General features: G+C 41.7%; 1 protein-coding gene across 5 annotated transcripts in view; it reads left to right on the top strand.

Annotated features, from left to right (window-relative positions):
- ZBTB21 (zinc finger and BTB domain containing 21) overlaps positions 1-7931 on the top strand; it is a 16939-nt gene extending 9008 nt beyond the window's left edge. For 4 of the 5 annotated variants that reach the window (XM_006754332.2, XM_006754334.2, XM_006754331.2 and 1 more), the window contains exon 2: positions 3196-7931. In XM_006754332.2, the coding sequence (XP_006754395.1) occupies positions 3209-6385 (3177 nt within the window). In that variant the 5' untranslated portion in view covers positions 3196-3208 and the 3' untranslated portion in view covers positions 6386-7931. The remainder of the gene's footprint in view (positions 1-3195) is intronic. The other variant, XM_006754336.2, reaches the window with a different exon arrangement.
- Positions 7932-13684: the final 5753 nt, after the last annotated feature.

The following is a 13684-nucleotide window of genomic DNA, read 5'->3' as shown; positions in this document are numbered from 1 at the left end:
CTACTTTCCATGGTCCATTCTCAACAATGTAGCCAGAGCGATCCTTTTAAACATAATTCCCTGCTCAGAATCTTCCTATGGCTGCCCAATAAAAAGTGTAGTTCTTCCATGCGTCCACCCAGCCCTGCACAGCCTCTTCTCATGCTTCTCTGATGTCATCCTCCATGCCTTCCTCGGCTCTTTCCTCCATCCCTGCTGTTATCTTGACGGTCCCCTCTGCTTGTAATGCTCTTCCTCAGTGACCATCCTCATGGCTCATCCTTGCCACCTTCAGGCCTTCTCAAATGCCATTTTGTTGAATGAGTAAGTAAGTGGTAACAATTACTGCTTTCTCATTTAATTCTCACAGTAGCATTGTTGAGGCTCAGAGGTTGATTAGCCTAGAGCACTTTCTTTCACACTGTCCTGACTCTGGCCCACAGGAAGGAGTATATTATACATCCCAACCCAGTACTTGCTCACATGTTTGGATGTGTGTACATAGAAGCAAGACAGAAGTTCCACAAGACCTTAGTTTTAAGCCTTACTACATTTGAGACATTCTGACATTTTTCACTTTGCTCTAGTTATTTTATTACTAGTTTTATACCACTAAATTGATTTTAAGAAACATCTTTGAAAAATACTTGTCCAAGCTTTTGATTCTTAATCTGTTGTTTTTCCCCTGTGGCAACATCTGAACCAGCTTTCTCAAAAATCATTAGCACTAAAAACTGTTCAGTACTCAGCTAAGTTGCTAAGTGTGGTATGATAAGCTTATCTCTTTCTATGCTGACCTTTGTAAAAGATGACAAAGGGTTTCTTTGCACATAAATAGATGTGTGATTATAAAGACAGTACAGTGGGGCTAAGGGAGAAATTAAGATGGCTAACAGAACAGGAAAGGAAGGGAAAATACCTTTATCAAGCAATCACAAATACAAGCACTAAAATTTACCACTGATATGAAATGATGGCGGTCAGAAATGAACCGAAAATCAGTCAAGTCCAACCGAGGTGAGTGATTGTGGGCAGGCCACAGGCTTTGTCCCGGAAGCAAAGCCATGCCTCTGAGTTGGTTAAATTGAGTCAGCACCGGAACAGGGAGTCAGAATAATATTAAGGACGTGGTATAGGATGCTTGGTCGCTCCAGGTTGGTGACTTACCAGACTCTTCTTGTGGGCTCTTCTGAAGAGCCCAGATCTGGTTGACCTGCAAAGGCTTGTCCTTTGAAGCCAGGGGACAACCTGCACATGTGCTGGGTGTGGAGTTTGGTACATCCACAGCTTGCCCTCTAGAGAATGATAGAACTGTCACAAGTAGTCTTAATTACTTTGAATCCATTTTAATATTAAAAATAAATATCATAAGTCTTTTAACACGTTTTAACAGTCAGTCACCGGTGACTGACACTATACTTTCCGTCAGGAAGACAAAACGGGTTGGGCGCTTAATGTGTTAAAGAAAAATGGCATTATAAAATCGAACCAAAGAGATGAGGTGTTACAGTAACGTTATCTCTTTATGAAATGGCTTTCTTTGTCCAGAACATGGGTGGGTTTCAAGTGAGCTCCTTCTTTTTTGATATTGAGTTAAATGCCTATTAATCCTGCGATTTCTGAAAATTAATTGCACATCATTTGTCTAGTCCTTACTGTGTATGAGATACTAGCTCACCTAATCTTTACAACAACCTTAAAGGAGGGCATGGTCCATGCTCCCATTTCAGATGAGGCACCTGATAATCGACAGCAAGGGAGGAGCCAGCTTTCGAACCCCAGCTTCTTGGGCAGAGCCTGCACCCAACCACTAGGTTGTCTCACCTTTAGATTTGAGAAGAATGTCGGGGAAGTCCCAACTCAATCCCTTAATTTTGAATTAGTAATAATTTAGTTTAGACATAGGTCAAAGTTTCCTTTATGCTATTATTGACTATGTGATTTTGGTAAGAAAATAATATTCAGGAGATTGCAAGGTGTTTAGCATACATAAGAAAACAAATTATTTTATTCTTTACCATTTCTAACCTTTGTTAAATAGTAATTAGGATACAGTAGTCATTAGCAAATGATTTTTCACTTTCCAAATTTATGCCTATTTTTAACAGTCTGGTAAGACCTCTACTTTGCAACTCATTGTTAAATCCATTGCTAATGAATATATCCAGTAGTGGGGGGCGGAAGAAACTTTCCTCTACCCTTTAGATCAGGGGTCCTCAAACTTTTTAAACAGGGGGCCAGTTCATTGCCCCTCAGACTGTTGGAGGGCTGGACTATAGTTTAAAAAAAAACTATGAACAAATTCCTATGCACACAGCGGTGGCAAAAACACCCGGCGGGCCACATGTGGCCCACGGGCCGTAGTTTGAGGACCCCTGCTAGATTTTCTGGGCTGGTCTAATCAAATCCACCTGAGACAGATTAACATGAGCAAATAACCAAATGTAATTACATATGGGAACCCTGCATACATGAGATGTCCAGAGACAGACTGGGGAAATGAGGTATATGTGATATTCTGAACTAAGGATGATGTAAGGCACCAGGGGGCTTCAAAAGAGAGGAGGTTCATTGCAGGATGATAAGAAGAGCAAATGTACAGTAATTAGTAGTTTCTCCTGCCATATAGAGAAGTCAAAAAGGTTATCCTAATTCAATTCTTCTAGGTTGTTCGGAAGGCAACGTTTCTCTTGGGGTATCTGTTGCCTTTAACTCAAAAGAATCCACATACCTCAGAGACACAACTTGGGTGACTCGTTCTGAACCCCGACACAGTGATAAAAGGATTCCTTTCAGAATTATAGAAGTCAGGCATTTCAGTACATCATAACTACTTCTCTGAACTAGTAAGAATAGAACCAAACAGGAAATGGATAAGGACCCTAAATAATAAACTATTATTTTTAAATATCTCTTCCTTCCATACTTGCCATGGTCTAACAGCTTTTTTGATGGGTGAAAATGCCTGTGTTACAGTCTGTAGTTATAAAATCCCTCAATTTTAATAATTGATCTACTTATGCCATGAGACCTGTTTCTTCATATTTTCCATGTTATTTAAATAAGATTGTTTATACAAAGGCTTTTGTGTGCCTATAACCTGCTAAATATTGGCACCTCTGAAAAGACAGTTAATGGTCCCTGCCTTTGCAGAGCATTTCACCTGATGGAGAACTTTTCACTGCATTGTTTATAATTCTATACTTTGTCTTTCAGATAAACCCAAGCAATGGAGGGATTACAGCATTACATCAACCCAGCACATGCCATCTCTCTCCTGAGCGCACTCAATGAGGAACGCCTCAAAGGACAGTTGTGTGATGTGCTTCTGATTGTTGGAGACCAGAAATTTCGAGCTCACAAAAATGTCTTGGCTGCTAGCAGTGAATATTTTCATAGCTTATTCACAAATAAGGAGAATGAGTTGCAAACTGTATTCCAGCTTGACTTTTGTGAACCAGATGCTTTTGATAATGTCTTGAACTACATTTATTCCTCATCTTTGTTTGTCGAGAAAGGCAGCCTTGCTGCTGTGCAAGAACTAGGCTACAGCCTCGGGATTTCCTTTCTGACTAACATCGTTTCTAAAACACCTCAAGCACCCTTTCCAATGTGTCCCAACAGAAAAAGAGTATTCGTGGAACATGATGAAAACAGTTCTCAAAAGAGAAGTGTCATTGTCTGTCAAAGCAGGAACGAGGCACAAGGGAAAACGGTTAGTCAAAGTCCGCCCGATATAAGCCATACTTCCCAGCCCTCCCCAAACATTGCAGTCAAGGCCAATGCCAGTAAGCCACAGGTTTCCAAACCAGTCGAACCACTTCACGATTTGTCATTGACTGAAAAGAGTTGGCCAAAAGATGGTTCTGTGGGATACACAAAGTCTCTTGAGTGTTCTGGATCTTTGGATGATACTAACAGAAGCAGCCTGGGGAAAAGGAATGCAGTCCTGTCTTCTGCACCTCTGCAAGACAGAGAGGCAGTGGATGACAAACCAGGTGGAAGCAGTCAGCTGCCCAAAGGAAAAGCTATAGAACTGGCTCTGAAAAGGCCCCGACCGCCTGTTCTGTCTCTTCGAAGCTCATCAGAGACTCCCTATCTATTGAAAGAAACTAACAGAGGAAATGGCCCGGGCGAGGACAGAAACTTGTTGTACTACTCAAAGTTGGGCTTGGTGATCCCGTCCAGTGGGTCTGCTTCTGCAAACCAAAGCATTGACAGAAGTGGCCCGCTTGTTAAGAGTCTCCTGCGACGGTCACTGTCGATGGACAGCCAGGTTCCTGTCTACTCACCCTCAATAGATTTGAAATCTTCCCAGGGGTCGTCTGCAGTGCAAAGCGATGCACCAGGGAATGTGTTTTGTGCTTTATCTCAAAAGTCATCTTTAAAAGAGGGTAGTGAAAAACCAACCCCAGAAGATGGGACTCCAGCTGCACAGCCACACCGCCTCCGGTCCTTCAGTGCTTCTCAGTCCACAGAGAGGGAGGGTGCACCTCCTGTTGCTGAGGTTCGAATCAAGACAGAGCCCCGAAGCCCATCGGCGGATCCGTCCGACATCATTCGGGTCACTGTGGGAGATGCCGCCGCGGCAGCATCCAGCTCGAGAGACCTTCCTCTGAAAACAGAAGACAACCAAAAAGACATGAGCAGACTCCCAGCAAAAAGGAGGTTCCAGGCGGATCGAAGACTGCCCTTGAAGAAGTTGAAGGTGGACGAGCACGGCTCTCTGGTGTCCGAAGATAATCTCGAGGAAGGCTCAAGCCCCACACTCAAAGCAGATTTTCCAGATTCTGACTTGAGCAAAGATGAATTTGGTGAGTTGGAGGGAACAAGACCAAACAAAAAATTTAAATGCAAACATTGCCTTAAGATCTTTAGATCAACAGCAGGTCTTCACCGGCACATTAACATGTACCACAACCCAGAAAAGCCCTACGCTTGCGACATCTGTCACAAGCGGTTTCACACAAACTTCAAAGTGTGGACCCACTGTCAGACCCAGCACGGCATAGTGAAGAACCCGTCACCAGCCTCTAGTTCACATGCCGTTCTGGATGAAAAGTTCCAAAGAAAGCTGATTGACATAGTGAGAGAGAGAGAGATTAAGAAGGCCCTGATCATTAAGTTGAGGCGCAGCAAGCCCGGTTTTCAGGGGCAGAGTAGTTCCCCAGCTCAAGTCATCAAGAGGAACTTGAGGTCGCGAGCCAAAGGCGTGTACATTTGTACTTACTGTGGAAAGGCCTATCGCTTTCTCTCTCAGTTCAAACAGCACATAAAGATGCACCCCGGAGAGAAGTCTCTTGGAGGACACAAGGTCGCGAAGCCGAAAGCTCTCGCTCTTGATGGTCCGGTAGCGAGCAAGGAGGTTTTCCAGTGCCGCCTCTGTAACGCTAAGCTCTCTTCTCTCCTAGAGCAAGGCAGCCACGAGCGACTGTGCCGGAACGCCACCGTGTGCCCCTACTGCAGCCTTAGGTTCTTTTCGCCCGAGCTCAAGCACGAGCACGAGAGCAAGTGTGAGTACAAGAAGCTGACGTGCCTCGAGTGCATGCGCACCTTCAAGTCCTCCTTCAGCATCTGGCGGCACCAAGTCGAAGTCCACAATCAGAACACCATGGCTCCAGCCGAAAACTTCTCCTTACCCATCCAGGACCACAACGGTGAGGTCACCGGCTCCTCCAAGCCCCAGGCCCAGTCCGAGCCTCAGAAAGCAAACCACGTGGTCACACCAAAAGATGACAACGCGTTCAGTGACTGTTCAGAGCAAGTCAACTTCGATTCGGAAGATTCCTCCTGTCTTCCCGAAGACCTTAGCCTTTCGAAGCAACTGAAGATCCAAGTCAAAGAGGAGCCTGTGGAGGAAGCTGAGGAAGTGGCGCCTGAGGCCAGCACAGCTCCGAAAGAAGCAGCTTCCAGCAAGGACCCGGGCCTGTGGCCCTGTGAGAAATGTGGCAAGACGTTCACCTCGCACAAGCAACTGGAGCGGCACCAGGAGCTCTTGTGTTCCGTGAAACCATTCATCTGTCACGTTTGCAACAAAGCTTTTCGCACCAATTTCCGGCTCTGGAGTCACTTCCAATCCCATATGTCTCAGGCTACAGAGGACTCAGCGCATAAAGAATCTGAAGTGTGCCCTGTTCCCACAAACTCTCCGTCGCCGCCACCTCTGCCCCCACCACCGCCGCTGCCCAAGATCCAGCCCCTGGAGCCTGACAGTCCAACGGGTCTGCCTGAAAATGCAGCTCCGGCCGCGGAGAAACTGTTTGTACCCCAAGAATCAGACACACTTTTTTACCATGCCCCACCCCTTTCAGCGATCACATTCAAACGCCAGTTTATGTGTAAACTTTGCCATAGGACATTCAAGACCGCCTTTAGTCTTTGGAGTCACGAACAAACCCATAATTAAGAGACCTCCCCTTTTTCCCTATAACGAAATGGGAGCAGTCTCCAGATTTCAGCCTAAGTTGTGAAATGTGTCATATAAAACAAAAATATTTTTTACAAAAAAATAATAAAGGTTGGAAATTGTTATTCTTGAGTATAAGTTGGAGGTAAACTGACATTAATTGCTAATGTCTACTCAACTTAGGAAAACACTTAAAAAATACTGTGCTTCTGTACCTTACAGTCACAGGACAACTTGACTTCATTAATGTTGAAATTGATTGGTCTTGGTTGCATGGTTCCTCATTCCACAGTGTCAGTATAATCTTTAATTTGAGGTGGTTTTGTTTTCTTACTGATTTGCAGCTAGTGAAATACTATTAAAGGATTTCTGCTTTTAATTATATCAGACACATAAGTTCTAGTTAAATCTCAGCCATGTTCTTAAGTCCAAAACTTATCTGGAAGAAGTGGAGTAGTTTGCAGTGTTGATTTTAGGTCTTTAGAATACTCTAGCAATAAAAAAGTGATAAACCTCAACTTTAAGAAGTTATCCTGACACTTGATAAAAATATTTGGCATTTTGTGGTCATGTAGAATTTTTCCTATGAAATTTGTGAGAAATTTAAATCAGCAATAGTAAATACTTAGATTTTTATAAAATAAAAACTTTCTCTTGGGTCACTTAGTGTAGTTATTGCTGGAAGACTTGGGAGATGAAAATGTTAAGATTTCTGGAAGGCCCCTAAGGTCAGCTTACAAAGGTTTCTGTGGGGACACGTGTTGTGATCAGATTGCTGCTGTGCTGTGTCCACATCACAGTGCAAGTTCAGTCCAGCACTGGAAGGACTTAGATGTTTGGTTTCCTCTGGCTTATGCTGCCACAAGTTGAAAATCTGAGTGTATTTGGGACAAAAATAACGTGGCACTAATTTTGAAATTAATATTAGTATAACAAAAAGGTCAGAACCTATATTTACATAGAGTCAGCCCAGGGGCTCTGAATCCTGAATTACCATTCACTTCCAGAGATATGAAGCAAAGGGAGAAACAGCACACTGCAGTCTCCACATACTTTTCAAAAATGATATTGACAGTATACAGTTTCCTACCTCTTTGTCTTGTGATGAGTTCTGTTAGAATTGGTTTGAGTTTATCGTGGTAAAGCGTTCACGTGGTTCTGCTTCAAGTCACTGCTTAGCATTTCCTAAACGGCTGTTTAAGTACTATCAAGGGTCCAAAATTAGTTTTTGTGGGTTTTTTTTTTTAACTTCTTTTTGGCCCAAAAGGTTTGAGCTTTTTTGGTTTCCTATAGGTGTTATCCAAAGTTCTAGGGGCTTTTTCAAAAGGTACAATTTTTATTTTACTTGTGTGGGGTGGTCAGATATATAAAAGTAGAAAAATTGGGGAATCTACAAAATCCTTTTAAGGTAGTGATGTGGATTAAGACCACCAAGTTTATTAATTTTTTTTACAAGCTATTCTTTCAAAAAAGAAAAATTACTACTGTGACTAAGAAATAGTATGCTGAGTACTTAAATGTGTGCTGTAGCAGAAAAGAACTGTCCTTATCAACCTCATTACCCACATTCCAGACCAAAGGTAGGAAGGACAGTCTCTTTATTTGAAACACAAACATTTTTATAAAATACTAATTGACTTTGTACATTATGTAAATTACATATGAAATTTTGTGTTTTATTTTTTCACTAGAGGCCCGGTGCACGAAATTTGTGCACTTGAGGGGGGCTCCCTCAGGCCGGCCTGCACCCTCTTGCAGTCCAGGAGTCCGTGAGCCTGGCTTCTGGCTGAACAGCACTCCCCCTGTGGGAGTGCACAGTCTTTCCTCTGTTAGGTCAATTTGCATATTAGCCTTTTATTATATAGGATTTGAAAACTCAAAAGTCCCAAAATATTTGAGTGGTTACTTCCTGTTTCTGTTCTTAAATTTGATGGTGAAAGGAAAATAAAATTAAGTTACAATTAATGGTTATTACAATCTTTATATTTCCTTAAGTCTGCATTTTAGAGACAAAACTAAAGCATACAATTTAATGTCAAATATTAGGATGAATTATTGTCCATTGAGTTCATTCCCTGTATGATGTGGTATTTCATACTCTGAACACTTTGGGATCTATCCCTTTAGTAGAAGACAGTTTCCCTCAGAGTAATCATTACTTATGGCTGTTTGAGTATCTAATAAATCCACAACACACAGTATCTTGGCATTGTAAATTCAGTATCCTAGGACTTGAACCTTTATGCCACTTTTTTGAGGTTTTTTAAATAAAGTTGACCAGTAAGATATTTTTGATCTAAATATAGGCGCTGTGAATCTGTTAGATTTTAAGAATTGCCAGTGGTTTGTCTTGTTAGTTCACATTTTTGTCTAGGCAAGGAACATAAGACTTCAAATAAAATTTTGAACCAAAAACATTTATAATGCAGTTCTGGTTTTTCTATTACTTTTTATACTGTATCTTAAAAGCATTAGGCGGAAAGAGTTTATTTTGGTGGTCAAAAAATAAAATATGCTTCCACTCGTGTAACTATTTTAAGCGTTAAGAAGTAAAATAATGAAAGACAAGTTTATTGCTTTATTCAGTAAACAGGTTTTTAAAGAATATCTCAGTAAAATACTCGGTGTAAGACGACTTGGTCTTTCATTGTTGCAACTCTTTAGCTAGCAAATATATTCTTGAAAAAAGATTTTTCTGATTGTAATTAGTTTTGGAAGTGTAGAAAGTTCATTATTCCTTGTAAGTATTCAGGATGTCTGCTTTTTTATGCAGTTGTGGAAAGAATGTAAGATGTTTTAATATATTCTTTGTTAATCTGAGAACTTGTTATTGAATCATTTTCTTCATGTTGGGGAAGGAGGGAGGAACATCATAAAACATTTTTATTAAGGTAAGCAATGGAGGTAACATTAGTGCACATTTTTATAGTAATATTTCAAGAATAATAGAATATTTACCTTTAAAACTGGTTATGGTTTGTATGTATTTATAATTTTATCAAAATATTCAGCTAATGATTCAACAGTGATGTCATGTGCATTTGTGGGGAGATTAAGTGGTTCTTGGTTTTCTGATCTGGAACAAGTTGTAACAACCTTCTCTTTAAAAATATGCCCCAGCACTTAATTGGTTATACTCTAATCCACACACAGCACCCCCTGGTGCTGAGGACAGACACAGACAAGAATAAAACATGGCCTTCCCTGGAGGTAAGGGGTGTTTCATCCACAGGCCAACTGGCCACGGTGAGGGGGAGACAGGATTAACTCATCTAAAGTTGGCCTTGTTCCCTCTAAGTGTGTGTGTGTTCCATAATCTGAAACTGTGGGAAGTGAAATTATTTGCCTTTTCTTAACTACAAAAAATAATTAGATGTCATTCATAACATCTCTTTATAAATTGCACTAATTAATATTGGAACATTATATCAATTTCTGATGTATCAATGTTTTGCAGTAATTGTGAAAAGCATTGATTTAAATAATGCTAACACATTCTTTAATAAGTTCTTTAACACTGGCCTTTTTAAGTTTTAAAGATGGGTTTTTCCCTTGTGGCTTTAGCACTTTAAGAAGTTTGATGTTTGCCTAATTTTTGCCATGTTTGTTCAGTGCTATTCTGGCTACGGCATTTCCACGCGACTAGGAAGAAACCGAACAGTCAGCGTTTAGATCTGGAGGAGAAAAATGAGTTAATGTACGGCTTTTCAAAAATTCCTTATAGAGGCAGTCATTTGTGAACCAAAGTATTCTGCTGTAAATCTGTAAAATAATTGAATTCAGTGCTCTTTGGTCATTTGTTAGTGCTATCCAGATTTTCCAGTTACATACTTGGTTAATATTGATTTTCCAAAAGTGATCATTTCTTATTGACATTAATCCAAGACTGTTCAAAACTTTTATTAAATATATGCTTATTGTTGAAAGAAAAACAAATGTGGTTTTGTAATTGTGTATTTTGTTGTTATTTCCTTAGCAGAATAATTCATTGTTTGATTTTATTTAGGAATAAGCTTTTTGGACTGAAAATTCATAGTCAAATAGGATTTCTGTGGAATGTTAATCCATTGCTTATTCGTATCCAGTTCTGTTGTCTGTTTACTTTGCTTAAATCTTGACTAAGAATGATGGGAGTCAATAAATTTGTACTGTATTTTGTTTGGAGTCTCAGTCTCATTGGTATGTTTTAGACTTTGATACTAATGATCGATAGCATTTAAATGTATGAAAGCGAAGATAAAACCATCTACTTGGCTAATATGAATAACCACCTGCAAGTTGTAAGAGATTTAATTTTCCCCATCAGTTGCAAGTTACTTGTAGAATTGATTGCACTAAAGCTTCACTAATTTGGGCACCAGAAATATAACTAAAACCATATAAGCAGTAATCTGCCTGGGCACCTTTTTCTTTACTGTTCAAATTAGTATTTTTACAAAATGTAGAGGTAAATGCATAAAAAAGTTCGTATCAAGTGATAAACTGTTTCTTAATTTTATAAGGCTTTCATGTTGTAGCATCCTTTTTCCTTCTAAGATGGCTCTTCCATTACACAGGCATATATTAACTTCATCCATGTTTTGTAATAGAGGTCCAGTGCATGGATCCATGCACCGGTGGGGTCCCTTGGCCTGGCTGCGGGGATCAGGCCAAAACCGGCTCTCCTCTGTCGCCCGAGGAGTCCTGGATTGCAAGAGGGCACAGTCCAGGCTGAGGGACTCCACTGGTGCATAAATCCGTGCATTGGACCTCTAGTATGCATATAAGATCTTCGGTTAATCTCTTCCCACCCTCCCCCCTCCTCCCTTCCCTCTGAGATTCATCAGTCTGTTCCATGTTTCCATGCCTATGCATTGAGCGTCTGCCCCCGATGGTCAGTGCCCATCATAGCTACCGGTTGATGGCCAGTGGCTGTGGAAATAGGGAAGTAGAGACCAGATGGTCCTTACCGATTCCCTCCACCCAGGTTTGCACTTGCCTCTTCTGATGGTTTTGGTTTCCTTGCCTGATACCCTAAACTAGCCTTTCTGGGGAGCGTCTGGCTAAAAGTTTCTTGAACACACTTCACCAGGAATAAATGGCAAACTTTATTTGAATCTCCTTTAGCCCTCTTATTCCATTTCCACCAAATAGATTTGTCATAAAATTTTACATCTGTCCTTTCTTAGTAAATTACAAGCTTTTCCAAGTTTGAGATTATTGCATTCCTGTCACCTCCTCCTGGGTCTTGGGTCCACACGCAAGGCAATGTCCAGCGGGTGATATTTTTTCCTAGCCAGAGAGGCTGTCTTGGCTCTGTCAATGTCCGCTCTTATGAACTATGGAGTTGAGTGGAAGGTATTCTTTGTACAAGGCTTATGTCTGGAGAAAAATGTCCCCCTGTTGTCATAGAAACACTTTGAAAATAAAGCATGGTGCAGCCCTCCTGTGCCTGGATTCAGATGTCATGCTCAGCCATGGGCCCCCATTCTTGGCAGTGGGGTCCTTTGGTTGGTTGGCTGACCTCATGGTCGTGCAAACCTGCATTTTGCCCAGCTGAGTGTCTTAGCCTGGCGGCATCATTTCTTCTAGGAGTTACTCCCCAACCCCTACTCGTCCGTTCCCCACTCCAGGCTAAAGTAGTTCCCCCTATGTGTTCCCAGAAAGCCCTGGGATAGCCCAGTTACTCTGTGGCTTCCATTTTGCCAACCTGTGGTCTATCCAACAAGAATGTGACTGGCCCGCGGGCAGGGACTGTTGGTCAGCTTTGTGTTTCCATGGCTGGGCCTAGTAAGTGTTTGATAAATAAATGCAGCAAAGAACTCTTGTCAGAGGCAAGAGACAACCAGCCCATTTATTTTCCACTACTATCAGAAGGAAACATGCTGAATACCTGCATATAACCTGGTACTCTCCAGATTTTCATTCAGCTACTCAGTGAGAGACCCAGAGAGTGTTTTAGTTTGTATATGGTTCCCAGTAACTTGAGGAGGAATGGAAATGTTCTGGTGGGTGGTCTTAGATGGGTGAGTCCTTTGGATTGTAAATGCCATGCGCTTGTTTTGGGTGTGTATGTGCTGTGTGAGTGTCGCTGGCACTGCTGAGGTGCCCATTATGTCACCCCAGTGTGGCAAGTTGTCTAGATAAACTCATCAGTAAACGTAAGAATAGTAATAGCTAATGACTAGTTATTACTAGTATTGTAGTAACAGCTAACAGTGAGTGTTCACTACCTGGGAAGCATTGTGCACGTGTGTGTTCCATGTGTGTAAAGTAGTGACAGGCTGGTTTTCCTCCCATATTCTTACTTTTCCTCTCTCCCCACACATCCCCATTTTCAGCCCTGTAATCTCTCGTCCCCTCAATCTGGAAAACTCCTCAGTCGTTTTTTTACTTTCATGGCCTCGGTAATTTTGAAGATTATGGACCAGTCACCTTATGAGCATCCCTTAATTGGAGTTTGTCTGCTGTTTCCACATGATTGGACCAACGTTATGCATTTTTGTACCAGAACATCACAGAGGCTGTGTTTTTGTATTTCAACCTATGGGTGGCATACTACGCCTGGTTGTCCCTTATTGATCATTCCACTAAGATCATTTCTGCCAGATTTCTCCACGAGGCTTTTCGCCCTTTTTAGTTAATATTTTGTGGGGAGATATTTTTGAGACTATCCATTCCTCATCTCCATTTTACCCATGAATTTTAGCATCTGTTAATGTTTCTTGGCTGGATTATTTTTATAGTCGTTGCCAAATGGAGATTTTCTCATACCTCCATGCTTTCTTTATTGTGGACTCTAACTGCAAAAAAAAAAAAGTTATTAATTTATTCACCTATTTGTTGTGGATTCATGGATTCATAACCCATTCTGTGGGTTATAATGAGTTGCCATCATTTTTAAAGTTTTTATTCTTAAACTAGAGGTCCGGTGCACAAAATTTGTGCACTTGGGGGAGGGAGGTACCTCAGGCAGGCCTGTGCCCTCTCCCAGTCAGGAGCCCACAGGGAGCGGGCCTAAGCTGTCAGTCAAACATCCTTAGCGCTGCCACAGAGGCAGGAGAGGCTCCCACCACCGGCACTGCGCTTGCCAGCCATGAGCCATGCTTCTGGCAGAGAGCACTGACCACCAGGGAGCAGCTCCTGCATTGAGTGTCTGCCCCCTGGTGGTCAGTGCGTGTCATAGCAACTGGTTGTTTCACTGTTTGGTCGATTTGCATATTAGCCTTTTATTATATAGAACTAGGGGCCAGGTGCACGAAATTCGTGCACTGGGTGGGGGGGGTGTCCCTCAGCCCAGCCTGCCCCCTCTCACATACT

Source organism: Myotis davidii, unplaced genomic scaffold (genome assembly GCF_000327345.1).
Source record: "Myotis davidii unplaced genomic scaffold, ASM32734v1 scaffold512, whole genome shotgun sequence".
Lineage (NCBI taxonomy): Eukaryota > Metazoa > Chordata > Mammalia > Chiroptera > Vespertilionidae > Myotis > Myotis davidii.
The sequence above is the reverse complement of the archived record's forward strand: the minus strand, read 5'-3'. Positions and strand labels throughout refer to the sequence as shown.